The sequence below is a fragment of the Vicugna pacos genome, chromosome 18, assembly GCF_048564905.1.
Source record: "Vicugna pacos chromosome 18, VicPac4, whole genome shotgun sequence".
Lineage (NCBI taxonomy): Eukaryota > Metazoa > Chordata > Mammalia > Artiodactyla > Camelidae > Vicugna > Vicugna pacos.
The window spans coordinates 22,354,532-22,380,920 of NC_133004.1; the positions used below are offsets into that span (position 1 = coordinate 22,354,532).

Here is a 26,389-nt window from a genome sequence, read left to right on the forward strand (position 1 = left end):
GTGTCCTCCTCAGGCCCCGCCCCCGCTGCGTGCGCACGTCGGGCCGCCTGCTCGACTGCGGCGTGCCGCGGCGGCTGAGGGAGTCGCTGACAGACTCGCGGACGCGGCGCTGACGGGAGGTGGAGCGTCCCTGCGGCCGGTGAGTGCCCGCGCCCTGCCGGGCCTCCCTCACGGCTCCTTGGCGACCCTGACCGGCCCGGGCCCTCTGGAGCTGGGCATGTCTGGCCGCGGGCCGCTACGCCCCAGCGCAAGCCTGAGGGACCCCGGCGGGCCCGGGCGCGGGGTGGCGGGGAGCCGGGCAGGCGGGGCGGGGGGACCCCGCTTCCCAGACGGTGTTTCAGAGGCCAGGGGGCGGCCTGAGCCACCCGTTCGTGTTGGTCCCCGTCGGGCCCACCCCCTCCCGGCGTCACGAGTGCCCCGGGGAGGTGACCCCCGGGTCGCCGCTAGCGGACTTGGCGTTCCTGGCGGGGCTTGCAATCTCTGACCGCCCATACGGCGCGTCCGTCCACCGTGGGCCGGAGAGGACCCGGACCTGGCCCGGCGTCGGAGATCCGTGTCCGGGAGGCTGGCGTGGGCCGGGCTCTGCCCTTCCTCCTCCTGACTCACCTCAATCCGAAGGGCCCTTTGAGTCACAGTCGTGACTTCCCCAGTGACCCGCGGCCGCCACATTGCGAGGGACCAATGTCAGGGACAGCCGGTTAGTCTGGCAGGGAGTTTACCTGTCACCTCATAAGCGCAGTGCCCTAGGTGTGTTAATTGCCCCATAAAAGCTGCAGGACCGCCTTGCACCGTCTTTGCACAAAACCTGTATGTGTCATGCTATTTAAATTACTTATGTGGCCTGTGGCTGTTCATCCTTCTTGTGTTGTATTCATGGCTCTGTGAACCACACAAGGCGGAATGTGATTGAAAAAAGATAAACATGTTATAATGTAGTATAGTTCAGGAAGCCCTCTCACTCCCAGCCCATAACAAAACCCTGTGAGTTGATAGTTTTCCCACTTGTAAAATGGGGTTAATGGTGAGATTCTGGTTAAGAGACTTGGACTGCATCTCACAACCAAGAAGATGGCACAGATGGTCCTGTCCCTGGTCGTCTGCCCCCAGATCCCATGCGCTTTCCTGAACAGAGCTGTAGAGATTAGAAATGGATTGTTATTTAACCTGACTTCCCCCTTCCCCTAAACTGTCCTCCCAAGTAGAAGCAAACAGGAACTCACTGGTTGTACGTATTTGAATTTCTGTTACGGCATTAACGAGTGTTTTGATTAAAATTTTACCTGCTGTATTAACATTTTTAGTTTTTCTTTTGCAAGGAGGGGCATAAGGAATATAAATGAGTAAATCTGTGCTTTATTCATTATTTTTGTTTTCAAGAAACATCACGGGACAGAACATCACAGGCTTACCAGGAGCTCACTGTTCAATTGGGCATTTACAAGTTTACTTGGTAAAATTGGAAAAAAGTTTTGAAATAACAGTACCTAAGCCAAAACACTGGTGAGGGTATGGGAATTCGAGGGACCTTGGAAACAGATGCATCGAGTGACCTCACCTGACTGGAGATGTTAAGAGGAAAAATCTGATTCTCCATTGTCTGACTTGATTTCTTTTTTTCCTTTGCATCAATAAGGTGAGATGGTGTGAGTCACCAGAGTCAGCAGTATGAGCTACTCTAGAAACGACAATGCCAAGGAGATTAATTACAGAAAACATTAATTGCCTTTGGCTCACCCCTCACTGAGTCTGTCGAAAAGCAAAACTAGACAGACAGCTAAGGGCTTTGGGCTACCTTGATTTTTGTTTCTTTTTAAAAGCTGACTCTCATCATAGGACAGTTAAACTCTATCAAATTTGTACCAAAAACTGAAATATCACTCCTCCAGGAGGAAGCTGTTTTTGAAAATTGGAATTGTATGTTTCAGTGTAAAATGTAAAATTTAGCTTGTAACTCCTTGGAGAGAAAGATGAAAAATTTGAACAATATATTACTTCCTTGTATATCATTGGCCGTAGTTAACTAAGAAGTTAACAGACGATTAATACAATCTTTTTTCTGATAGTAGTTAATGGGAGAATTAAGAGATATGGGTCACATCTCCTTTTGTGTTGAACACAGTGAAGGTTATTTGCTTTTTAACTTAATTCATTGTATCTGATAGGTTTATTTGTGTAGAGACATAGGATGAAAGCTCTGTCTTTCATTGTAATGTGAATAATCTCTCAGGATATTTTTGCCTTGCTGAAGAGTGCCATTACTGATTCATTCTTGCCAGCAATGAGAGAGGTGGGGAGCGAGTCTTTAATTGGAAGAGGTAATATAACTGCTTATACTGGGGTCTTCTATTTTTAAGTTCTGTTTTTTTTTTTAAGTTTTTTTGGGGGTGGGGGGTAATTAGGTTTATTTGTTTATTTTCAGAGGAGGTACTGGGGATTGAACCCAGGACCTCATGCATACTAAGCATGCGCTCTACCATTTGAGCTATACCCTCCCCCTTCTATTTTTTTTATATGGAAAATATTTCACTCTGGTGACCACTCAGGTGCTCTGTAGTATTATTCTCTCTATGGTTTACTTCTCCATATTGACTTCATTTATTTACTGTAAGATGTCTCCCATTGTATTACACGTTTTAAAGCCAGGTAATGAAGGCAGCTGACTTTAAATTCTTTTTAAACTTATAATAAACTGAACATACAGTAGTGAAATACATAACTGATGGTCTGGTCTAGCAACATTACATATATCTACAGAATATGCAGTTACATTTATTCATAAATCCTTTTGATATGACCAGTGTCTTTCCATTTAAGAATAACAATGATTTTTGGAGTTTACTATAGATAATTTAGAGGTGCATAGCTGTTGTGAAGGAACTAAATTTACAATCAGTTCATCAGAGGACTGCATCTAAATTGCCATCACGGCTGGCTGAAATGGAGCCAGGAACTCCTTCTGGGTCGTCGTATCAGCCACATCTATATTCAGACCTTACAAGGCAATATTCCTGAACCCTTAACTAGGTATTTTGAAACAGCGGTTAAATTCATGAGGCTCTTCTCAGTGAGAAGGTTTTAATGTTGCTTTGATGTAATTTTAGAAGGCTTTTAGCAAACGTGTATTTCTCAAAGTGATGTATTTCTTCTAAGCAGATATTTTAATAGTAATCCAAAGGCTGTTTAGTCTGCTTATGGAATAGAAATTGCATCAGGATACACGTCTTCTTGCTGTTCAATGATGTGATGTTGAGGAGGGTTCTTTTTCAAATGTATGCTTAAGTATCTCTATGAAAGTCTGCAGATACACTGCTTTGTACTTCAAAATGATTGAATTGTTAAGTACAAGATTGAGCTAATTAATCAATTTGTAACCATTGTTTTCACTCACAAACAACTATACAACACTAGACAATGTTTTGCATCTAATTTACATTTAATTTATATTGGAGTGAAAGATAAACTGTTTTTCTCTAAAAAAAAAAAGCTGTAGTGGTATATTTTTGGCCATGAGAAAAACATTTTACACCTTTTGAGCTGCAGTTTCTGTATCTGAAAAATGAGGTTAATACTTGATGATCTTTCAAGTCTTTGGCGCCTTGAATGCTACTTTTTGATCTAGGATGGGGTTTCCAAACCTTTATATTTCACTGGGTTTGGAATTTGGCCTGGGAACCTGTGTTTAAAGTTTCCCATGTGATTCCTGTTTGGGGCGACTTGTCTAAAGTACAGGCTGGGAAGAAGAGGGAGTAGACTGGCAAGAACGCAGAGAAGTAAGTGACGGGATACACGAGGGAGACAGCAGGGAGGACAAAAAGAGGGATTGTTGTACGCAATGACTGCTGTCAGCCTTTCTGTCGGAGGCCCAGCAAGTGGATATTCTCTTCTCTCTACTTAGAGGAAAAAATTAATTTTTGTCACACGAATAGATTTGTTTCCTTCCCAGGAGTATCATGGGCCTAATTATTGTCATAGTTCTCAGTAACTTTAAAAGGGCTTTGAGAAAGAATGGCATAAAGAGACAGATGTCTTGCATCCCGCCAGCCTGACTTTTTCTGAATACTCCTAGCTTCCTGCCTTTCTCCTGATGAACCCTCTGTCTTGGAAGACTCAGGTTTCCCTGTCAAGTATTATATTCAATCCCACAATTACCTGAGGGCTGTGGGAAGGTGCTAGCAAGATTAAAACAACCTGCCATCAAGCTTTTAGCTAATCTAGCTGGCTCGCCTGCCTCATCAGTCACTGTGATGATCATATTTATTATGCCAAACACTGGGACCAGTAGTCTGAGCGTACAGGTGTACTGAATGAGTTGGTGAGACAGGATATTTGAGTAAACTGTCCTGGAAAATCTGGAACACAAGGCTCTGCCTTTAGCATGTTGTCTGTACTGCACAATTAGTATTTATACTATAGTACACCTGATATGTTATTTATCTTTCTATTTCTCCATCTCTCTCTCTCTCTCAAGCTACTTGAAGTCCAGAATAAGATCTTAGGCCTCTTTGTAATTCATGGAGCCCATGAGCGTTATAAATATTTGTTGATGATAACATGGCATGTCACATGCCCAAGTGTAGTCATCCCTTCCTTAGATACTGGATCTGCTGTTCTCTCTGGCAAGACTGCTACCAGCTACTGCAGAGTAACTGTTGTCACCTGAAACTCCTTCCAGGGCAATTTAGAGAAGGTCAGGCAGATGAAGGGGAAGAATTGATGAGCAGAACTGATGGTGGCTTGGGAGAGGGGTCTAGGTAATAGTGTTTGAAGGCAGATGAGAAAAGCAGGTGTGGTGAGGGGACATTAAACCTTTACTCCCTTGATTTTCTATAGGAAGACAAGGGAAGAGTCAGGGCTCTCTTTGCTTAGTAGTAGCAGGTATCCCACTAATTAGAAAATAACTTTTAAAACATTCCATTCCTCTACCACACACTTGGGTTTTTGTCAACCTCAGCAGAATTTCTAAGTATGCTCAGTGTCATGTTTGTCTTGCTTTGTAGCACTTTCTGTGTTTGCTGAAAGTCATAATGGTGGACCCAAAAGGAACAAAGTGGTGCGACTGGCTGCTGTAGGTTATGCTTTCTTGCCTTTACATGTGGCTTTTCCAGGGCATATGCCCAGATTTTAAAGAAGTCAACACAGTCAAGTGCAAGTGCCTGCAGGTAGAAGGACAAAGAAACAGTGCTATCTGCCTGTTTGGCAAGCATGTACTGCCTGTCTGGTGTGCAGAGTACTGGCACTGAGCAGATGTGCAAAAACAGCAGCAAGCCCAGCAGTCCTTGGTCACCAGGAGTTGGCAGCCACCCTGGGGAGGTGCAGAACAGTAAATTCACTTTGTAAGGTTTATGATTGTGGCTTGACACCAGTATTCTAGGAGGTCAGGGAAATGAGAGCTGAGAAATGGAAAAGATAGTAACTTGAACTGAACCTCACTGGGTTAGGGGAAAGACAGTAGGAAGAGAAAAGAAGGGAGGAGGGGAAACCCCTCTTTAATGAATGAGCCTTCAGGGTTCTTACCGAAAACGTTACCCACAAAAAGAATGTCTGTCATAAAATGACTCTTCTAAAATAGGGATTCTTAACCTGAATTCTGGGTCCACAGATGAACTTTAGGGGCCTGTGGTTGCTCTGGAATGGCATGGGCAACATTTTTTTTTTTAAATATGTGATTGTCCTGGAGAGAGAGTTTGAAGCCTTCATTTGATTCTCAGAAGGATTTGCAACCCCAAAAGGCTAATGATTATTCTGACAAATATCCTTGCCACCCATCTTCAGAAGTGCATGTCTGAATTTGTATCTTCAGATGCGGCGGTATTTGGATGGAAGATTAGAGACAGAAACCCTAGGATTCGTTTGTAAACAAGCAACCTACTGTTGAACACTAGCTGTCATGAGACAGAATGCTCCTGCAAAGGACAGCGTGTTCCCATATACACAGTGGTCTAATCTGGTTCCCAGGGGTGGGGCCCCTAAAGTGCCCATACTGATTAGTGTGAGTGAGGCTCCAGATCTGCTCTCAAGAGAGACCTTACAGTCAAATGTAGCTGATTATAGTATACACCTGCCCATGATACAGACTTAGAGCCAAGTAGGATTGTTGGGGATGGTGTAAGTTGACATAAACATCACATGCTTTTTGGAAGGTCAGAACATTTTTCAGAAACTGCTGGGACTGTGCGAAACAAGGTATGAAAGAGTAGAGGGAGCCCTGCTCAGGCCTGGGAACAGTGGCTGATCTGGGATCAGCCTCCCCCTGCTGTTTTGAACATACAGGCCTGGAAGACTGTCCCAGAGCTGCCGTCACTTAGCACGCACAGCAGGAATGGAAACTGGTTCAAAGTGAGCACCCTAGCTCCCCTAGACCTCTGCCAGCAAACCAGGCTGAGCTCAGAGTTTCTAAGAGCGCTGTGTCCCTCTCCCCTCCCTCAACTCCCACTGTGGATGCTATAACTGTGGATGCTCCACTGTACTTGCTTCACATGTTGACCTGTGTAGGGGTTTAGTTTGGGAGAATGTTGAGCATACCTTTCAGTGCCCTGGGGCACTTGATTCTCTGCCTTTCTTGGACAGTTGCCCTCCCCGTTTTGTCTGCCTTCTTTTTTCCTAGTTATTCATTCATTATTGCCTAATCAGGTCCTTAGTCAGCAGTAGGTGTTCTGGGCCATTTGAATTTCTTTTTGATGATGATGATAGATGGCGATAGTGATGTTTGACTAGTTCTGGAGACCTCTTGGGAATTACAGGCACTCACTTCACATAGCTTTAATTCTTGTAGTTTGTAGGGGCTGCCTCACGAAACAGGAAGTTATTTAGTAGCAAACTGCTGTTTGTTTTTATATTTTCTCTTTTGGTGAAGTGCAATTACTGTAGCATTTTGCTTTTTCCCCTTGCAATAATGATAACCTAATGCCTTAGTGTATTTCCTCCAAAATATGTTTAAAGACAGGATGTGGGCTTGTTAAAAGAAAGTTGATGTCTTCCCTAGAGTAACAAACGTGAAGAGAATACTGCTACAAAATCCCTTCTCTAAAGCCAGCTCAGTGAATATAGGGTTTTCACGGAGGCAGACAGCAGGAGGAGTCAGTGGTTTGTGGGTGCCTGGGGTGGAGGAGTGCTGGCAAGGGTTTGTTACCGGGACTGTTAAAATTTTGCCTATTTTTTTTTAAAGGGTAAAACAGTATTCTGCTCTTAATCAGGCTTTCAAAGTCTTTAAAACAAAATCTAAAAGGTGTGTTCTCAATAGCTGTATCTGTGGAATGTAAGGAAGCCAGTAAAGGCAATGCAGTGCAGCCTTTCCCCATCAGATATGAAACAGGGAGCTATTTGAGCAAAAAGCATCATGTGCTTGGTCTCCCCATGAGGCCCATGTCACTCCTGCCTCCCCCACCAATAGAAATTTCTGCAGTAAAAATGCTACTCAAAAATGCTTACTTATTAGCCAGCCATTTTTCTTATTTCTGGGATTCTCTTTTGAATTTTCTCTTTGTCACCTGCTCTTTGATAATACCTTGATTTTGAGACAACCTTACATTCTGGAAATCATTCATTCACTCAGCAAACCTTGATTAGGTAGGTACTCTGTGTTGGGCAGTAGGAGGCAAAGATAAATGAACCGCAATCTGGAATAAAGACACGTATACCAAGAAGTACTGTAACAGGATACAAGTGCTATAATAATGAAAGACTTGTCTAAGTAGCTCTTAATGTAATACCAGGCCTCCAAGATCGTCCAGCTCATTGTTTTCTAGACCTTATTTTTAGAAGCAGCACAACTCTATTTTCAAAGAATGTATGGGAAGGAATAGGGGAGTTGCTCTGTCTGAAATGGGTAGAGGGAAGCCCAGTCTTTCCTGCTCTGCCTCCAGTTAAGTACCATCCTCCCCGCAGCTCACTGAGAAGTGCCTTTTATTTTATACATGAAGGTGTTGCAGTTCCGGGGAAGTCTTGTAATACAGTTAGTGCAGACCTGGTAGTAGAACTTAGTTCTCCTCATTCTTAGCCTACTTGTCAGTTGGACACCAGACTGATAAACAATAATGAGATTTTCTCCCAGTTTTGTGTTCCATTCAACAAATAAGTCAATAAACTCATTTCTGTCGGGGCTTCACCTCTGCCTGACTTTGTTTTACTGAGCCTGCTTTAAAGATTTTGCATCCTAGGAATCTAAGTACAAATCAGTCCTATTCCCAGGAAGGTACTGTGACCCTTTTCATTGACATCTGTGGATGGTGCCAAGTTATCCTGCCTACTGGCACCCTCTTCTGTTTTCTGGTGGAAATTCATTTTCTCCAGAAATCTCTGTAAAGGGTATTTGATGAAGGTATGATGGATGGTGTGACGCATAGTGCCAAAACAAACCTCATCTTGTCTCCCTGTAAACAGATGAAGGGATGAGAAGAGTCTTAGACTCATCCTTGTGTGAACCACTGCTTCTGAGGTTCAAGCAGGGTTTCTCAACCTCGGTTTTGTTTACATTTGGGGCTAGATTGGTGGTGGTGGGTGTGTGTGTGCACGCACACTTGTACTTTCTGTGCATTGTGGGATATTGAGCAGTATCCCTGCCTCTGTCTATTTGATTCCAGTAGCACAGCCCACACCCCACACCCCACTTGTGACAACCAAAAATATCTCCAGGTATGGCCTGATGTCCCTTGGGGTGTAAAATGGCCCCCATCTGAGTCACTGGGTTGGGGATTGATTATCATGGGATGTAAATACAAATCAGAGTTATCAAGTAAATTTTTCACTTACTTCGACCTTTATTTATAGCAATGAGCTGCTCTAAAGAAACAAAGCAATAACGCATCCTGTCCCCCATCTTGACCCTCTGTAGCATGGAGGGGCCTTCATGTTCAGAGTCTCCCTGAAAGAGTTTGAACTCTGGTGATTGTCTTCCTTTAGGTCCTTTGCAAAATTTATTTTTCTAGAAATTCCAAGGTTTTTCTGTTCCTTTCTTGGTATCTGGTGTTCAAATGAAAACAGAGTGTCTTCCTAGTGAGCATTTAACCCAGGATAGATTGGATGCTACTTTAGGGCCTTTCATAGAGACAGGGGTATTTCCATTTCTTGACTAAAAGTATATAGGGACATTTGTTAACTTTAAGCTTTAACTGACTTCTTTTTTTAAGTTCATTAATCAGCATCATACAACATGGCACAGTTTTGTAAGAAATTTATCTCATTTAATTTTCATAGTTGGCCTCTCTTGCCTTCTGAGATGGCCTGCACTCTGTCTATGGAGTGTGTATCTCCCTGAATAAATCTACTTTCACTTTACTGTAGAATGTGTATCTCCTGGGGCTACTCTCTCTTCTGAGGGAGCTGCATTCTGTCTATGGAATGTGTATCTCTGTAAATAAAAGAAAATTTTTTTGGTACCTACCTTGCAGAGTAGTTATTACTATCCTTACAGATGAAGAAACTGAGACTCTGAGAAGCTAAATAGCTGGTCCAAGGCCACCCAAGCAGGACCAGGGTTTATCCTCTGTCGTGACCAACTAGAGCCTGTGCGTTAACCACATCCCTGCGCTGCCTCTCAGCCTGTGTGTGGATTCTCTCTTGACTGGGCTTATTAGTTCAGGTAGGGTTTGTTGGGAGTCTACCATGGGTTGGCTCTAGAGATCATCACGCAGTTCCGTCATTGCCTCAACTTCTTTGGTGTCCTGTCAGCACGTTAGCGTTGTGCTGTGCCAGTAGGACTTCCGTGCCTATGGCTGCTGTTAGACTTCTTGAGCCCATCTCCCAGAAACTTTGAGATGGAGAGATTCAGTCTCCCATGTTTTTTATTTCATTTTTTTTGCAGGGGATAGGTAATTAGGTTTTTTTACTTGCTTATTAATTTTTTCAGTGGAGGCACTGGGAATTGAACCCAGGACTTTGTGCATGCTAAGCATGCACTCTACCGCTTGAGCTATACCCTCCTCTCTTCCATGTCTTAGAATGTATACTGACATACAGATACTTACATTTGTATCTGAATAATAGTCAGATTTATACAGACACTAAGTTACTGCCAGTGACTATTGCATGGGGAGGCTGTGTTCTGGGAATTTCATACTGGTGAGGAAAGTAAAGTGCATGTCTGTGGAAATTTCATGAATAGACCAGGCAAAGTGATGTGTTATCTCTTAGCTTGGATCTTAGAAGGCTTCATTGAAGAGCTAGAGTATCTAGAAAGAGAGTTTAAGGGCAATTTGTTAAGTAGTCACTGTGCTGCCTTGATTTTTCTGCCTTTTAAGTGTGGTTTTGAGGAGTGTTGCAAGTAGTTTGTTCCTAACAGTGAAATGTATGAATGTTTTGTCTTTAAAAAATAAGTTTTATTGACTTAAAGATTATCCCTGTAAGTCAGCTTTCATTCTGAGAGGCTTTTTAGAGTTGAAGAGAGAGCTGCTGTTTGAACTGACTACTGATAATTTCACATCCAATATATCTTTTCTACCCGCTAAGCTCCTGGCTACTCCTAAGGGACATTGTCATTCATGTACACATCAGACCAGATATACTGAGGGAGGAAACAGTTGAGAACCCCCATTCCTGGGAGCTGTTGCCTCGTTCATTAATACAGGGAACTAGAGAGTAGGGTACCAGAGAGTAGGGTGGCAGCAGGCTGTCAGCTCTGTGCCCTTGACCACTCCTTCAGTGGAGGCAGGGCCTGCTGGTAATGCTGGGAAAGCCGAGCCTCTTACTCTAAGAAAGTCCAGTGGCTGCTACTGCTGGTCCCCTGCACCACAGACACAAGCCTGTGAGGACGGGGCCAGCCTCTTGGAATTACCTGTTCTTAGTGGGGGCTTGTTTCCTTGCCGCATCTCCACCTCCCCCCCCCCCTGCTGCCAGACTCTAAGCAGTTGTGAGAAAGCCTGGGAATAATTCTTAACTCTGCAAGCCTCTGGAAAAGCCTTAAGGTCCAAAGTGAGATACAGGAGCCATCTTGTTAGATTGACCAATGCCTTAGCCAATGGAATTGCTAGTCTTGAAGAAGTTTATGTTGATATACTTCCTGTCTGTCACACTACTCTTTCCAAGGCAGAGTGTATTTTCAGTCGACAGAAAGACAGGACTGAATAGATTTTAAACCCTCCGTACATGGAGGACATGCTTTCAGATTCTTGAAACCAGATGTTCTATTTCTCTGTAATTACTATGGTAATAGGTGCTATAGAAATGTGCAGACCCTATTGTGACTACCCCTTGGTGTAGGGATGCCCCAGAGCCTCTGGCTTCATTGTACACCAAGACCTGGCAGGTCTGGCTGCTTCCCTCCAGATACCGAGCTGGGGAGGGGGAGGTCCATCCTCCCCTTTGGGACCAACCGTCTCCAGCCTTGGCATGCCCTGCTAGTCAACAAAAGCAGGGCTCGCCAGGGAACAGTCTTCTCGGGTTGCCATGTAACCTGAGCAAGCCAAGGTGAGTGTTGTGGGGGCAGGCAGCAGCAGCTTCTGAATCTTGAATCTTCAAATGGGAGCCTGAGCATTTACTTCTCAGAAATCATAGGATTAAGCTCACTTTTCATACTAAAAAAACAAATGGCACTCAGTGGTTTAGAAAACCCTTCCACTGAGAGCATAAATGCGTGTGGTATAACCTGAGTTTCCATTTGCTAGTAGTCTGTCGTGACACCATGCTAATCTCACGTTCATGTACCCCTGGGGATTAACTGGGGACACAGCAGGAATGACCTTGCATTCAGAAGGACTCAGGTTTGGTCCTAACTCGACTATTAACTCTCTGAGTCACCTTGGCCATGTTACTTAATTCTCTTGATCTTAGTTCCTTTGTAGTTATGGGACTCTGCTCAAAAGTGACTTAGCAAGATGTGTCCACATCTGTTAGACTTGAGTCTGCTGCTTCTCTGCACCACCTTCTCCTGTGTGAACTTGAGGGGCCAAAAGCCCTTGCAGGGATGCGACTTAGGTTCCATCGAGCCTGTTTGTAGAGAGGAAAGCACCCAGGAGCCCACAGCACTTCTAGATTTTCCAGAATGGAAATTCAGCAGAAGCATCCTAATCACCCACTCTCTCCCTCCACCCTAATGCTATTTGGAGTTGTCATTTATGAGAGGTGACACTTGTTGCACCTGAGTGAACGGAAACGTGACTGACCACTTAGTCCACAGGACACATGCTTTCAAGATTGTTCTAAAGTTGGAATGCTTTTTGCTTGCTGGGACTTAGGGGTGACACATGGTCTTTTCAGCATTCACTGTGTTACAACTAGCTCTGTGGATGTCTGGTGCCTAGGCTTTGCTCTTAGAAAATCCTGGCCTGACCATTTTAGAATTCAGTCAGGACTTCAATGCCCACCCCTCAGGTGCTTCTCCTGGAACTAAAGAGTCTTTGTCTTCTCAGTCCTGAGACCTGGTGGCACTCAGGGAACAGGGAGGGTCTTATATTTATTTCATTCTTAGTAGGAAGTGCTATTTACCAGGACTCGTCTTTGGCGCCAGCAATAGTAGACTTTTGGCCCCTTCTCTGCCTTTTCATTGTTTCAGGTTTTGTCCTGGTGGCAGCTTGGAATGCTTGCTCAGTTGTATTTGAACATGCTAGAGATGAGCACACACCCTCCCTAGTGAAAAAAGCCCGCCAGAGAAGTCTTGGACTTCCTGAGTCATGTCTGTTTTTGAGGTTACTAAGAGGCTAGCTCCCTTCATTGCTTTCCGGTTTCTTGTTGCCCACATGTGCAGGTGTGTGTTGAGTAAATCTGACACAAGAGCTTTGTGTCCCTGGACTCCTCACTTTTCCAGGATTCCTTGTCTGAACTTGCTCTTTATCAAGAGGTAGTTATGTGTTCAGTGAACTGTGGGATTGAGTTCACCCAGTGATCAAAATGAAAGGGGTGAAGCTCGTGTATAACATTTGCTGAGGAGTGGCAGCACCACACTTCAGAGACCTCAGGCTGCTTATTCTGAAAACTCAGAAGCTAGTGACGTGGATGATGTGGTTTCCTCGGGGTTTGGGGTTGGGGGGATCGTATCAACTGCCTTGTAGGGTCAGAGCTGACTCAACTCTATGCACTACTCCGACATCTGTCTCAGCCAGCATCGAGCAGCATCTGCAGTGTGGATTTTCTGGCTAAAGTGGTTACAGGTCTCACCTCAGAAGAACAGCAGTTCCCATTTCCTGGCGTTGCCAGGGAATGAGGACTGTCAGAAGTCCTTAGGTATGACCGACTCAGAATTACCGCATTTCACATACCTCCTCAGTGTTTCATAATCACCCAGCTTTGCCAACAACTTTCTCAAGAGATCATCCGCACTTGAACAGTGTTATATTTCACGAAGCACTTGTACACACATTAGCTCATTTAGTCCTCACAGCACACTTGAGAATACAGAGCAAAGAGAGTTTTGTTACCCAGTTTTATGGATGAGGAGACTCAGCCTTTAAAAGGTTATGACTTAGCTATGGCTGTGAAGCTACTCAGCATTGGAACTCCAGGTCTCAAGCCCAAATCCTTCTAGTTCTAAGACCATGCCTTTTGTGCAGGGCCCAGCTGCCTTTTTGTTCCTGAAGGTGAGCTGGGTCTATACCAATAATCAACAGTAAATGGGAACCTGGAAGTGGCTCCTGTAAACTGGCAGATCCACTGAGCTCCCTCCCCCAACATTCCAGTCTCCCTGAGGTCTGGGAGCAGGGCCGGGGCAGTCAAGGGGCTGGTTAATACAGAAGATGTGTTGCACCTCCTCTGCAAATCGCTGGAAGCCAAAACTGGACCTTGGTGCAGGGTTTACCTCTATAAGCACTGGATTTTAAGCAGTGCTAAGGAGAATAGATTTATCTCCACATTCTGTCCAGGAACAGGGCTTCTTCCCCATGTTGAGAGTTTTCTGGTGTCCTAACAAGATCTGAAAAAAGCTCAGCAGGAGTGTCTCCTAGGGTAGATCAAGTAATAAATAGTTCTGAGTTCATTCTCAATTCCTTTTGTAACATTTGTGTAACTTGTTTGCTATAAAGTGATTTCATGGTCATTATCATCTTTGATCCTAGTAGTAGTCTCGTATCGTATTGAAAGCTGGGCAGGTAGTCATTACACTTCACAGGGAGAGATTGGGAGGCTCTGAAGGGATGCACCTTCCTGTCCCTGGCTTCCTCCCTCCTGCTCTTGTTCCTTCCATGGTTTGTTCCCCAGATCATATATAGGGTTATAAGTAAGATGTTAGTTTACGCTTTTTATGTAGACAGATACTCAGAGAAGAACTTTTGGGTAAACAACCTGTTTGTTTTTATCTGCTGAGGCCTGCCTGCTAGGAGTGTGTGGCACCATTAAGAATTGACTTGGCCTGAGTATGGTGTTAAACAGAAACAGATATTCTCAAAGGCAAAACGCCTTTAGGGGATACAGAGAAGGAACAATCCTATAGTCCAGTAAAGGAGTATCTTGGACTCTTGTATTCTGTGTTTATTATCCAAAAACATTTATGGGGCACATATTGCACATGGTTTCTGTGAGAGGTGATGCATCATTCTTGAACTGTGACCCTCCTGAATATCACAATGCAAGTGAATGGGAATGTCACAATGTAAGTAGGGTGGGGATCCTAGACAAAGAAGTATACAACTGAAAGTTTCAGCAGGAAGAGTGGAAAGCACACACACATCCATGGGCTGCAGGGAAGAAAGAGGCACCAGTGACCAGAGGCAGGCCTTGAGACAGAAGACAGCCTCATTACCCACAGTACTGGCTAAGAGAAGGAGCCAGAGCCCGATGGACTGCCTGCCTCACAGGCCTGCAGGTGAGGAGCAGCCTCGCTGGGCACGGGGGGAGTGGATGAGGGACTGGGCCTGCGTGGAGCAGTCAGAGGGGCCAGGGGCCCAGTGCCCAGCTCTGTTGTGGGGAGAGCAGCCAGGGGCAGGGACTATGGGGAGACCCTGGGCTGCTGGAGCCCTGGGAGGGGAGCAGTGGACTCCGGAGGAGCAGCAGAGAAAACACAGTACTAGCTAGTAAACGCAAGAGCCAACCCAGCTGAGGCTTGTGGGGTGAGGATGGCCTTGGCCAGCTCAGAGGCATGGGAATTGTAAACAGCTCATTAGTTAGAAAATCCAGACCACAAGAGAGGGGTGGAGGTGGAGGGAAGGAAGGGAGGAGGAAGGAATCAGATCTGAAGAAAGATAAAAACTTAATTTCATACCATTTAATTCAGAGACCTAGCACCCAACTAAAAATTTTATTATTTGACTTGGTATTTTAGAATTTAACCAATATTTTATTGTCACCCCTTCCCCCCTTCCTATTTAGCTAGCTTTCTCAGTAGTCATTCCATTTGTGCATATGCAACAATTACAACTCAGGTTGGAGACTCCCCAAGGTGCAGAGCTGTATGTGATGTGGAACATGGATTGTGGATTCTGGGAAAATAAGAGTCTGAGGGAGTCTTGATCTGTCTTGTGGGATGCTTCTGGTTTAACGGGGGAAACGGGACGGTGGCAGTTGGGGGAAGATGAAGAATAGTCACCTCTTATTAATGTGACGCCAGTTCCAGACAGGAGTCAACTCTGAGCCTCTAACAGCCTTTTAGGAAGCAGGCAGGGACTCCTGATGCCCAGCAGGGAGGGAGCAGCAGTGGATCCTGAGCAGGAGTCTGAGCTGCCAGTTACCTTCCCTCTGGCTGTTTCCTCTCTGTATGTGGGTGGTAGCACTAGCTCCAGGTGGGCATCCCTTGAGCTGCGGTAGCTGGCTGCTGGCCACTGTCAATTCCAGTCAGGTGGGAGAATTGTTCTCACTTCAGGGAGCTGGTCGTTATGTCTTTCCTTCCCTTCTAGTGCTGACCAAGCTCAGCAACCCCCCACCCCACCCCCACCCCCCGCCACCCCTTCCCTTAGTTTGTGGTTTTCCAGGGCAAAGAAAAAGAAGGAGAATGAAAAAAAAGAGTTGTTATAGATGAAGTCTCCATTGTGCCTTTTGGGATCGCCAGGTGGGGAATGAGTGATGATACAGCCTTAGATTATATTTCGTCCTACAGCAGTGCACGAGGCTAACTGACCTGAGATTTGCTGACATGGGTCTCTGAGGAGGAAGACTTAACACCTTTGAACATGTCTGTTCTTTCAAAAGCCTTAGTTCCTTGAATCTGTCATTTACCAGGGCGGACACTTTGAAATAAGTATTCTGGGTCTGCTGGGGAGGTCCGCAGGAGGGAATATTGGTGACAGAGTTGTTGCTACTTCTCTCAGATCAGGTGTGGGAGTGAAAACCGGTAGTGATCAGGTGAACAGCTCAGAGTGTAGAATTATCAAGTTGTGGAAGTACATTTTATAAACTGAAGGTCACAGTTTCTGGAAGTAGAAGAGAGAGAGGGCAGATTGATCTTTCTGGGATTAGTAACAGCAAAGGACCCAGGGAACTTCCTGTTGTTTAGATGGTAGAGCAGAGGGTCTTAGCTGGTTTGCTTGGTCCAGTTCCTCTCCTTCTGTTCCTCTCTCCCCTCTCCCCAGCCTTTCCCTCCCCCCCTTTCAAGAAGGAGCCAATTGCCTAAAAAGTCCAACAAATAAGTGTTTAGAGCTTTCCAGATTCCCTTCCTGTCATCATCAGTATGCTCAGTTATGCACAGTCGGAGTTAGTGTTTAGGGTCCTTTTTTGAACAAATAAGTTTAGACTTTTCCATGTGTGGGTGCAGCCTATCAACTTGTCGCAGTGATGCCAGGATTCCATTGTTTCCTGTTGTTTGAGCAGCCCTGCCCCATACTGTTAGGCTGTGTGCCTTGTTTCAGATGTCACAGTACGGCTACTTCTCATTTTGTACAGATTACTTTTAATACTTATTCAAGTGTGGGATATTCCCAGAGTGGAATATTTTGGGATCTTTTTGTTTTTGTTTTTGTTTTTGTTGGGGGGATGGGGCAGCTTCTTGTTGATAACAAGAGGTTGAAGTCTAAAAAGGTTTTACATTTATTATTTGGCTTCTGATTTTATAGGGATTCCAATGGTTCTTACAAAGAAAAAAGGATTTGGGTGTAGAGGTCACCCGGACCTTGTTTGGCCATGTAGCTTTTCAGAGACTGAAATGAATTCTATTTCTGATGTGCAAGGTGGCTCCTGAATGCCACACTGTACGGCCACTCCCTTGAGGAACAGTGATCAGGCTTTAGGGATGGATATGGGCCCCTCTTCCTCATACCCATCCTGTGTGGGTTGAATGTACTAACGGAGCCTTCCCTAGAGTGTTCTCCTTTCCTGGCAGATGGAGCTTTTAGCACGTGTTAAGCACTCAGTATTCTTACTGCTGGGGTGGGATAAGCTGGTATCAGTTTTTCCTTCAAAGCAAAATCCTTAACCATGTTTTGAGTTTAGAACCTGTTGAAGTAGTGGACAGCAGATTGCTCTTTGCTGTCCACAGGTGGATACTGTTGGCAGAATGCATTACACCATTGCCAACCCACCTTCTTTCCTCTGGATTTGTTGTTCAATAAGTGTTTATCGAGAGCCTATTATTTTCTGGGCCCTGGAGTGAAGCATATAGCTGTGGCCCTGCCCCTGGGGCCAGAGTCAGGCCTAGGAGGAGGGAATTGGGGGCCATCAGGCAGAACCCATTTGAAGAGGGTGGAGGGGGGAGTGTACCCAAAGGGAGCCTGATACAAATTAAATATTGCTGAGAAAAAGATACCAAGGTAGACACCTGTGGAAGCTGGCTTTCTCTTCCCTTGTCTGTATTTTTAAGAGAATCAGAAGCCTTGTTGCTTAAATGACTACATTCTCCCAGAGCGTGCAGTGATCGTCAAGTGAAACAGTTAATGATCACATTTAGTCATGCACACAATCACTGTGTGATCATTATGCTGCATGGAGTTTACCTATTATTGCTATTGGTAACCTAGGCAACTGAATGATATCTGTTCTTGTCTTTATGTACTTTTAGTTTTGTCTGAAGCAGCATGGGGGCTGCAGCCCTCCGGTGCCTGGGACATGTCCCTCAGCATAGTCATATACCTTTCTAGAGGCTCTGGGGCCTTTTACTGCAGGCTTCCCTCCTGTGGGAAGCCCAGAACTCCCATCCCAGCACCGTTTCCTCTCTGCAGGCTGAGTGCTGAGTGGCTGGGGACAAATCGTGGCTCTCAGGGTCCCTAAGGGTGTGGGGCTCAGATGTTATTTCTTAAAAGCCTGTAAAATCAGATCAGTATGGACAAGCTGATGGAAGGCCAATGTGGGGCTTATTCTGAGCTGGTAAAATGTCTACCTTGACCCCTCAGAAAGAGGACGCATAGCTAGGTAGCCTTTTGCCATCTCTGTGGACTGTCCCATTTCTAGCTTTTTTCATATTGTTCCTTGATCTGGAGGCACTTCCTCTCCCTTACCCCAATTCTTGTCTGTTGTTGAGGGTCTGCACCATACCGTTCACCAGCATTATTATAGAGGAGAATATATCTGATCTGGAGTCGAGAGAAGTTCCCATTTCCATGTTATGCTATTTCTTTTCTTTCTCTTTTTTTCCCCCAGCTTTATTGAGGTATAATTGACAAATAAAATTGTAATATATTTAAAGTGATTTGATACATGCATATATTGTGAAAGGATTTCCGTGGTCAAGTTAACACACCTATCACCTCGTATATTTACCCTTTTCTTACTGAGAACCCTTAGGATCTATTAGTAAACTTCAGTTATGCAGTACAGTATTATCACCTGTATGTCACCATACTGTTCATTAGATTCTCAGACCTTTTTCATATTATAACTGAAAATTTGAACCCTTTTACCGGCCGTTCTCCCTTTGCCCCCAACTGCCAGTCCCTGGCAGCCCCCATCCTACTCTCTTGTTTCTGTGAGTTGAACTTGTTTTGTTTTTGTGTTTTAAGATTCCACATATAAGTGATACTATGCTTTGTCTGACTTATTTCCCTTTCTGCTGTTTTCTAAGCGTTCTTGGACAACCTCAGTAAGCCTCAATCAAAATGCAAGTACAAGCCATCATATCTAATATTTACTAAGTGCTTACCTCATGGCAGGCAGTGTGCTAAAAGCCTTCTGTGTTCTCACTTAATCCTTCCTATCATTAATCCCATTGTATAAATGCTAAATCTAAAGGTGAGAAAAGGTTCAGAAAGATCCTGCTGAGCAAACCATGCCTTACATCATTCCAAAAGATAACAAAGATGTAACTACATGCCTAGAGAAGACTCAGAAGGGATGTATAGCAACAGATTAACAGTGGTTATATCTGTGGGGTGAGATAGAGATTGTTTTTTTATTGTCTTCTTGTACCTTTCAAGGACCATTTCTTATACTTCTTTGTCCCTGTTGACACCTGTTTCCAGGTGGAGCTCACTAATGCCCAGTAGATAGATGCTGGTTGAGGTAGAAAGTTAGTCTCTTTCTTTGGGCTGATTTGGCCCCCGTCTTGGTAGCTCTGGCTTTGTGTTACTTTGTTAGTTGTTGGTGCAGCTGTGCTGCTGTTCACCTGAGAAGTTCCCCAGATGGGCTGCCCCTTTGCACTGTCAGGGTGGAGGGTGAGCTTGTCGTGTTCAGGGACCACATCTCCCTGGCTGACGAAGGCTCAGCCCTGGCAGCCGGCAGCGGGCACTGATTGGCTAACTTGTGTTATTCCCTTCGGCCTAGCAGAGTCTGGAGTGGGGTGAGGACAGTCTGCTGGCTTGGTGACTCAGTGTAGCTGATGCAGGTTGTCAGGTGCCTTTCGAACTGCTCTGCTTTAAAGCAGGGCTGCTCTGAATGGCCTGGCTTAACCCCCCAATTCATGCCCAGCTCTGCTGCCCTCTGCGCAAGGCCATCTGTCTTTGACAGGTAGGATGGTCTGGCCTCAGGGGCGCTTGCTGCTGAACTGAGAGCCCCTGCACTACTGCTTTTTTTTTTTTTTATGATTCTTTGTCTTTGTTTCTTATGTTTTAGGTAACTTTTTATTTTGATATAATTTCAAGCATACAGTAAAATTGTAAGAATAGTACGTTGAACTCGTGTACCTTTTAAAACGCATATTTCACCTTCAGCATTTTGTCTCATTTGCTTTGCTTTCATGTCCTCTCGCCACCCCCGCCCGCCCCACATATGTGCATGTACACAGACTCTTTCTGCACCATGTGACAATAAGTTGCAGGTAGTATGTCCCTTTACTTTTGAATACCTCAGTACGTATTTCCTAAAACAAGGACATTCTCTTAAATAATCCCAATGCAGTTATAAAAAACAGCAAGTTCAGCGTCAGTACAGTATTACCTAATCCACTGTCTATATTCAAATTTTTTCCATATGCAGCTATGGTACCAGTAATGGCAGACCTTCATTTTTAAGGAAAACACTCCTGAGGCGTGTGGGTGACTCCTCAGTCACACCGGCTTGGAGGAGAGCAGATCCAGCAGGTGTTTGGGGGAAGTGACAGTCGTGGGTACTGCATCACCAGCTCCTCGTGTCTCTACAGGACCGGAGGAGTGAGAGCAGCAAGAACCACACTTGGCAACGATGTCAGCAGAACTGGAGACCTCAGAGGGGCTGGATGAATCAGAGAAAAAGAGCTCCAGGGCCTCAGAAAAAGAAAACCACACCAGGTGAGCCATGGGGGCTGGCCGTGTTGAGTCAGGTGGGCCCAGGGCCTGCCACGCCCAGCACACTTGGCTTCATATGCTGGGGGTACCAGGTGTGGTCAGAGTTTGTGCTGCTGTGGCCGCTGGGGTGCCAGGCTGGAACCGCAGAGGCTGCAGAGACAGTGGACGGCGGCCTGGGCCGCTCTACACTCTTCCCCATTCCTTCTCACCATCATCTCATGCGAGGAGGCAGGACAGATACTGCTGGGAGTGCTGAAGGTAGCATCTGATGGTATTTCTGGTCCTTCTTTCTTCTTAAAACCCTAAGCATTTTGTCATTGGGTGAAAAAGGGTCATCAGAGGCAAAGCTGGCACCTTTCCCAGTGTCTTCTACCCTTTCAAATGTGAGAGCAACTCTAACTTCAGGGTTTTTCTTACTGGAGAGGGACAGTTCACTTGAAGCCTCATGTTACCCGGGCGTGTTCTTCATCATTCTTATCCTCTCCTTAAAGCCCTGTCATTGGCAAAGCTCTGTTTTTGTATCTTGAAATAATTGCTAATAATAAACTATTCTCAGCACTGGGTGATATGAGCCAGTCTCCAGGCTGGGCCTTGAGAAGCCAAGTTTTTCTTGCTCAAGTGGATGATGGTGTGGACACACAGGCGCCCCTGCACAGTGTGTTCTCTGCCTTGTCTGGTATTGGAGTATGTCAGCACCACTCCATCCTGCGTCACTTTGTTAAGCAGCACAGAGCTAGGTCCTGGCTCCACCATCCCCAGCCTTGATCTCATTCTTACCCTCCTACACCTGGGCCCAGCCACACATAATCCTGAAGAGGTTGTGGGTTCAAGGTAGGAGAATGGCAGCAGGGCCGCCCCAGGAGGTATACAGTCGGTCCTCCTCCATGGCGTGGGTTCCGGGAGACAAGCTCCCGAAGGCTGGCTGTTGCCTGAAGCCAGCAAATTATGGTAGAATTAGAGGTGTGTGTTTCTTTGGGCACTAGTGGCCACAGAAGCAAAACATGACTCATTTGAGTGGTTCAGAGAGACATGGACATTCTTGAGGAGTAGGTCACAGTCATCCAGGGTGTCACGCAAGTCCTTAGAGCAGACTCCTGTCTGCCTGCCCTGTGCTCCTTGATTAAGAGGCTGGAGTCATGTTTCTGAGCAGCCTTTGCCTCTAGCTCAGCAAGTGGTCCCCCTGGAGCTGGGGAAGGCTAATTCACACACACACACTCTTTCCCTAGGATGGCGGACCTCTCTGAGCTCCTGAAGGAAGGGACCAAGGAAGCACATGACCGGGCAGAAAACACCCAGTTTGTCAAGGACTTCTTGAAAGGAAACATCAGGAAAGAGCTGTTTAAGGTTTGTGCCCTCGGTCCTGGACTGGGTTGGGCTGGGGGTGTTAGTGCCATGAGGAAGGCCCCCCTGGAGCTGCTCTGAGGGAAAAGCTGGGCCTTTCTCTACGCTCCATGCTTTCTCAACGTCAGGCTGTGGTTTCATGTCTTAAGTGATGTAAAGGAAGTGAGCCACATTCCGAAGAATTCACCATGCCATTCCTTTAAGAAACAAAAGCTTCCTGCACGTGTGAAGTGATTCACTTCCTAAAAGTGGGCCTTAGGGGAACAGAGGGGGGTGCTACACAAGCCTTTGTCTGCAGCTGTTCAGATGTGTGGGTGGTGGGCTCAGGAGTTGCTGGCTGAGGCCCAGGCCCTGCCCTTGCCCATGGTGTCCCCATCGCCCTCGGCAGCTGGCCACTACTGCGCTGTACTTCACGTACTCGGCACTCGAGGAGGAAATGGACCGCAACAAGGACCACCCAGCCTTCGCCCCCTTGTACTTCCCCATGGAGCTGCACCGGAAGGCGGCACTGACCAAGGACATGGAGTATTTCTACGGTGGGGACTGGGAGGAGCAAGTGCAGTGCTCTGAGGCCACCCGAAGGTATGTGGAGCGGATCCACTACGTGGGGCAGAATGAGCCAGAGCTGCTGGTGGCCCACGCCTACACCCGCTACATGGGGGACCTGTCGGGGGGCCAGGTGCTGAAGAAGGTGGCCCAGCGGGCCCTGAAGCTCCCCAACACAGGGGAGGGGACCCAGTTCTACCTGTTTGAGAACGTGGACAATGCGCAGCAGTTCAAGCAGTTGTACCGGGCCAGGATGAACGCCCTGGACCTGGACATGAGGACCAAAGAGAGAATCGTGGAGGAGGCCAACAGGGCCTTCGAGTACAACATGCAGGTACTACCAGGGGCTGGGTGGGAAGGGGCCTCTGACTGCGGGGCCCCCTGAGCTGTCTGAAGGGGCATCAGTGCACTAGGACAGGTGAACTGCAGCCTGCCCGAGAGAAGGGTGAGGGACCACATAGGCCAGAGGGCATGAACCCAGCGATGGCGCCGCCTTGTTTGATAGAGCCTGTGTGTATGTTTTCGGAAGGCGCGGCCCCGCACAGAGGGGCTGGGGAGAATGGAGCTCTCTCTCACCACAGGATTCTGGTCTTGAGGAATGGATTTCCCCCTTTTTAGCAAGGGTTGCTATGAAGAGTCCTACTTGAACAGTTCAGGGAGAGTGAGAAGAATGACTCAGTTTACTAGAGGCCGTTAGATGGGCCCAAGCCTGGGGAGAGAGCCCAGGCCCAGCCCTCAGCACCAGGAGCGTGGCCACAGGAGGCAGTGAAGCGCCAACCTGACCATAGGCTTGGCAGCCCCCTAGCCTGATGTCTGTAGGCCTCTGAGGGCCACTCAGGATGAGTCAGCCCTGCCAGGGCCTCATTCTCCCATGTTCCTCTTTTTCTATCAGTTCTTGCTAAAAACACCCATTAGAAATAGGGAAGTACTGGTGCTTACATGGGCAGCGCTTTTGCTTTCTCCTCCTGTCTGTCCCCTGGTAGTTTCAGCTGTGGGCTGTGTGTTAGTCGGGGTAGCACAGGTGCGGCCACACCTCGCAGTGCTCATGCTCAGGAGGGCTGCCAGGTCAGCGTGGCCGCCCGGCTGCTGACTGGGGCTGCTGCTGTGTGCTCCTGAGCAAGCCTCACCTGCTCCAGCTCCCTGTGTGTGGGGGAGACAGTCTTCTCTGAAAGCAGAGTGTACACAGTACAGTGATGGCTGTTGATCCTCTGCACCTGCAGATATTCAATGAACTGGACCAGGCTGGCTCCTTGCTGGCCAAAGACACCCTGGAGGATGGGTTTCCCATGCACGATGGGAAGGGAGATGTGCGGAAATGCCCTTACTACGCTGCTAAACAAGACAAAGGTAGGTCTTGTGTCTGAGCTCCCCTGCTAGGGCAGGCATGTCCGTGTTCCTGCGTCCCCCACTGATGCCATGTCCTCTGTTGGTGCTGCCATGCAGGTATCCTGGAGGGCAGCAGCTGCCCCTTCCGAACAGCCCTGGCTGTGCTGAGCAAGCCCAGCCTCCAGTTCATTCTGGCCACCAGTGTGGCCCTGGCTGCCGGCCTCTTGGCCTGGTACTACATGTGAAGGACCCACCACACTACGCTGGCGCCCTCCTCCTGACACCTGGCCCGCCCCCACCTCCACCCATGACCAAACTACCACCTCAGGTGACCTTTTTTTTTTTTTTAAATGCTGGCTTTGAGAAAACCACCAATAAAAGCCAGATGCTAAAGCCTTTGCCTGTCAGCATCCTGTATGTAGGCCAGATGCTGAGCTGGATGCAGGCCCACCCCTGCTGCAGTCCCCAGGCCACGGCGGGCAGCGGGGCAGCCTGCGCAGCTCAGCGGGCTGGCCTGGGCCTCTGGAACCAGCTTGGCTGCCGGGGCCCCCATACGTCTGACCCCAGGGCTCATTCCCTCTGTTCTTCCTTGTTGTGTCGGCATTTAGGTGGGAACTTTTCCCTGCTGGGAGCAGAGCAGCCAGCAAGTCCAGGCTCCCCTAGCCCTGTGGGAGGGAGGGGGGCCGCCTCAGATGCTGTTGCTCCTCTGCAGGACCTCTCCTGGGGGCAGAGGGCCAGGGGCGAGAAGGGGCAGAAGCCAGACTCACACCCTGCCTCAGAGGTCCTGGGAACTCCGTCCTGGGCAGCCAGTCCTCAATGCTTCTCAAGCAGAAAACCTGAGTAGGGTCTTTGGCCATGACCTGTGTAAATGCTACCTTCTCAATAAAGTGGACTCTGACAGCCGCCGCCTCCTTCTGGTGCGACATCCTCCTGTCATCCTTGCTGGCCCCCCAGGCAGCCCTACATGTGTCCCCAGTACTACTGGTCACTCAGCAGCCCTCCTGTCTGGGGCAGTCATCGTGGCCATCTCACGAAGACCCTTGAAGTCCAGCTGGTCCTGTGGTTCTCTAATTCTTGGAGTGCTTTGGAGTTTTCCCATTTTGAAATTTTTTCCCCACAAATAAGGATAAAAAAGCATATGCTTGTATTATATAACAATTCATTGTCTAAAATAGAAATGTGGATTTAAATATTTATTTTAATAGGAATTTATTACCTGTATTACATATTGAGGATCTGTGGAAGTTTTACTCAAAAACAAGGTTAAATGGTGGGGACACTTTTCAACAACTGACTGAGCCCACCTGCCTTCACAAGTCAGATGAGGGGCAGAGGCTGAGCCAGCCAGAACCTGGGGACCTAGGCTGCCTGACTGTGCCCGGTAGCCTTCAGACCAGAAGCCTCAGTCCCAATGGCTCTGTCTTGCTTAAGGGAGTGCACGGTGGGGTGGCCCTGAGCTCTAGCTGGAGGGGTCTCCAGCTTGCAGACCCCATGGGTGGATGCATGGTGTGGAGATGGGTGACACGGTATCAATATAGTAGGTGATCTGATAGCACAGTGAAGCCAACTTCTCACAGCTGGAATCTCCGGGCTCATCCACACTGGACTCTGGTGTGGTTTAGTTAGGGACTGAAAGGTCAGTGTTGTCCCTGGGTAGTTGATGTGGCATAAGCAATAAGAACCTGAGGACTCAACCCCCTGCAGTTTGACTACCTGCAGCCCCACCCTCTTTCCCTCGCAAAAGAAGGAAGCCAGGCAAGAGAGCAGAGGCCCAGGGCTGGGGAGTGAAAGGGCCAATTTAATGAGAAACTACAAACTGAGACTGGCCACGATTCACAGTAACAGGAGGCCATGCAGTGGCAGTGTGAGACCAGGAGAGGGAGGGGTGGCAGCAGGATACAGCGGTCCACGTGAGCAAGTTCACAGACAAACCATTCAGGAAATAAAGACTGTGGGCTCAGGCCCAGGGCAGGGCTGGTGTCCAGCAGGGCACTTCCGCCACTTGTGGCTGCTCCTTCCTCGTCCCCAGTCCAGTGCCGCAGCTGCTCCTGCCCCTGGAGTAGGCACAGTGACAGCCAGCCGGCCAAGGCGAAGGGCCCAGTGCTTACTGGGAAGAGGATCTGGAGAGTGTACTGCAAATTGAGTGTGCCCACGAGGCGGCCCCTCCTCTCTGCCATCTCTGGTCACAGCTGGGACACAGCAGCTCCTAGGCAGCGGTTGTGCCCACACACACCAAGGGCATGGTATATACAGACAGATGGGCTAGGCTCCTGGATATTCCTTCTGGTCCCAGGAAAGCATGGGGTTCACGGACACGTGGCTGGAAAGGGAGCTGGATAGGGGCCAGAGGTGAGTCCCTTCCTGGAAAGCCAGGGCCCAATCCCTTACCCCATGGCCTGTAGGTGTGCAGACTTCCCTACCTTAACCCAGGTGGCTCCTGGGCACTATTAAGAGTTCCCGAGAGTTCTGAGGGCCAGGGTCATTCCTTCCGACCATCATACCTGCCTCTAGCACCCCAGAAACAAACCCAGGCCTTATGACCCTGTCCTGCTTGGATCCATCCCCCACTCAGCCCAGCAGATCAGAAACGACTATGGCTACAGCCTAGGCCCCAGGTCTGGGGAACCAGCCACTGCTCTGGCTGCTTTTGGTCCCAGGGAGACTCGGGACCGAACCCGTACATGGTGCAGAAATGG

General features: G+C 47.4%; 1 protein-coding gene and 1 non-coding gene across 4 annotated transcripts; one reads left to right on the top strand and one right to left on the bottom strand.

The window, feature by feature from the left end:
* HMOX2 (heme oxygenase 2) lies at nt 1-24,593 on the top strand. Of its 3 annotated transcripts, none has more exons than XM_006204327.4 (6): nt 1-139; nt 20,357-20,483; nt 21,707-21,824; nt 22,210-22,701; nt 23,588-23,714; nt 23,811-24,593. In XM_006204327.4, exons 2-6 carry the CDS (start codon nt 20,398-20,400, stop codon nt 23,936-23,938), a joined length of 951 nt encoding a protein of 316 aa, XP_006204389.1. In that variant the 5' UTR covers nt 1-139; nt 20,357-20,397; the 3' UTR covers nt 23,939-24,593. The 3 variants fall into 3 exon arrangements, with proteins under 3 accessions (XP_006204389.1, XP_072798698.1, XP_072798697.1); XM_072942597.1 differs by lacking the exon at nt 1-139 and adding an exon at nt 11,249-11,400; XM_072942596.1 differs by lacking the exon at nt 1-139 and adding an exon at nt 14,582-14,725.
* Nucleotides 2,420-2,493, bottom strand: TRNAT-AGU (transfer RNA threonine (anticodon AGU)). Its single transcript has one exon. It is a non-coding gene; the product is annotated as a tRNA-Thr (tRNA).
* Nucleotides 24,594-26,389: the final 1,796 nt, after the last annotated feature.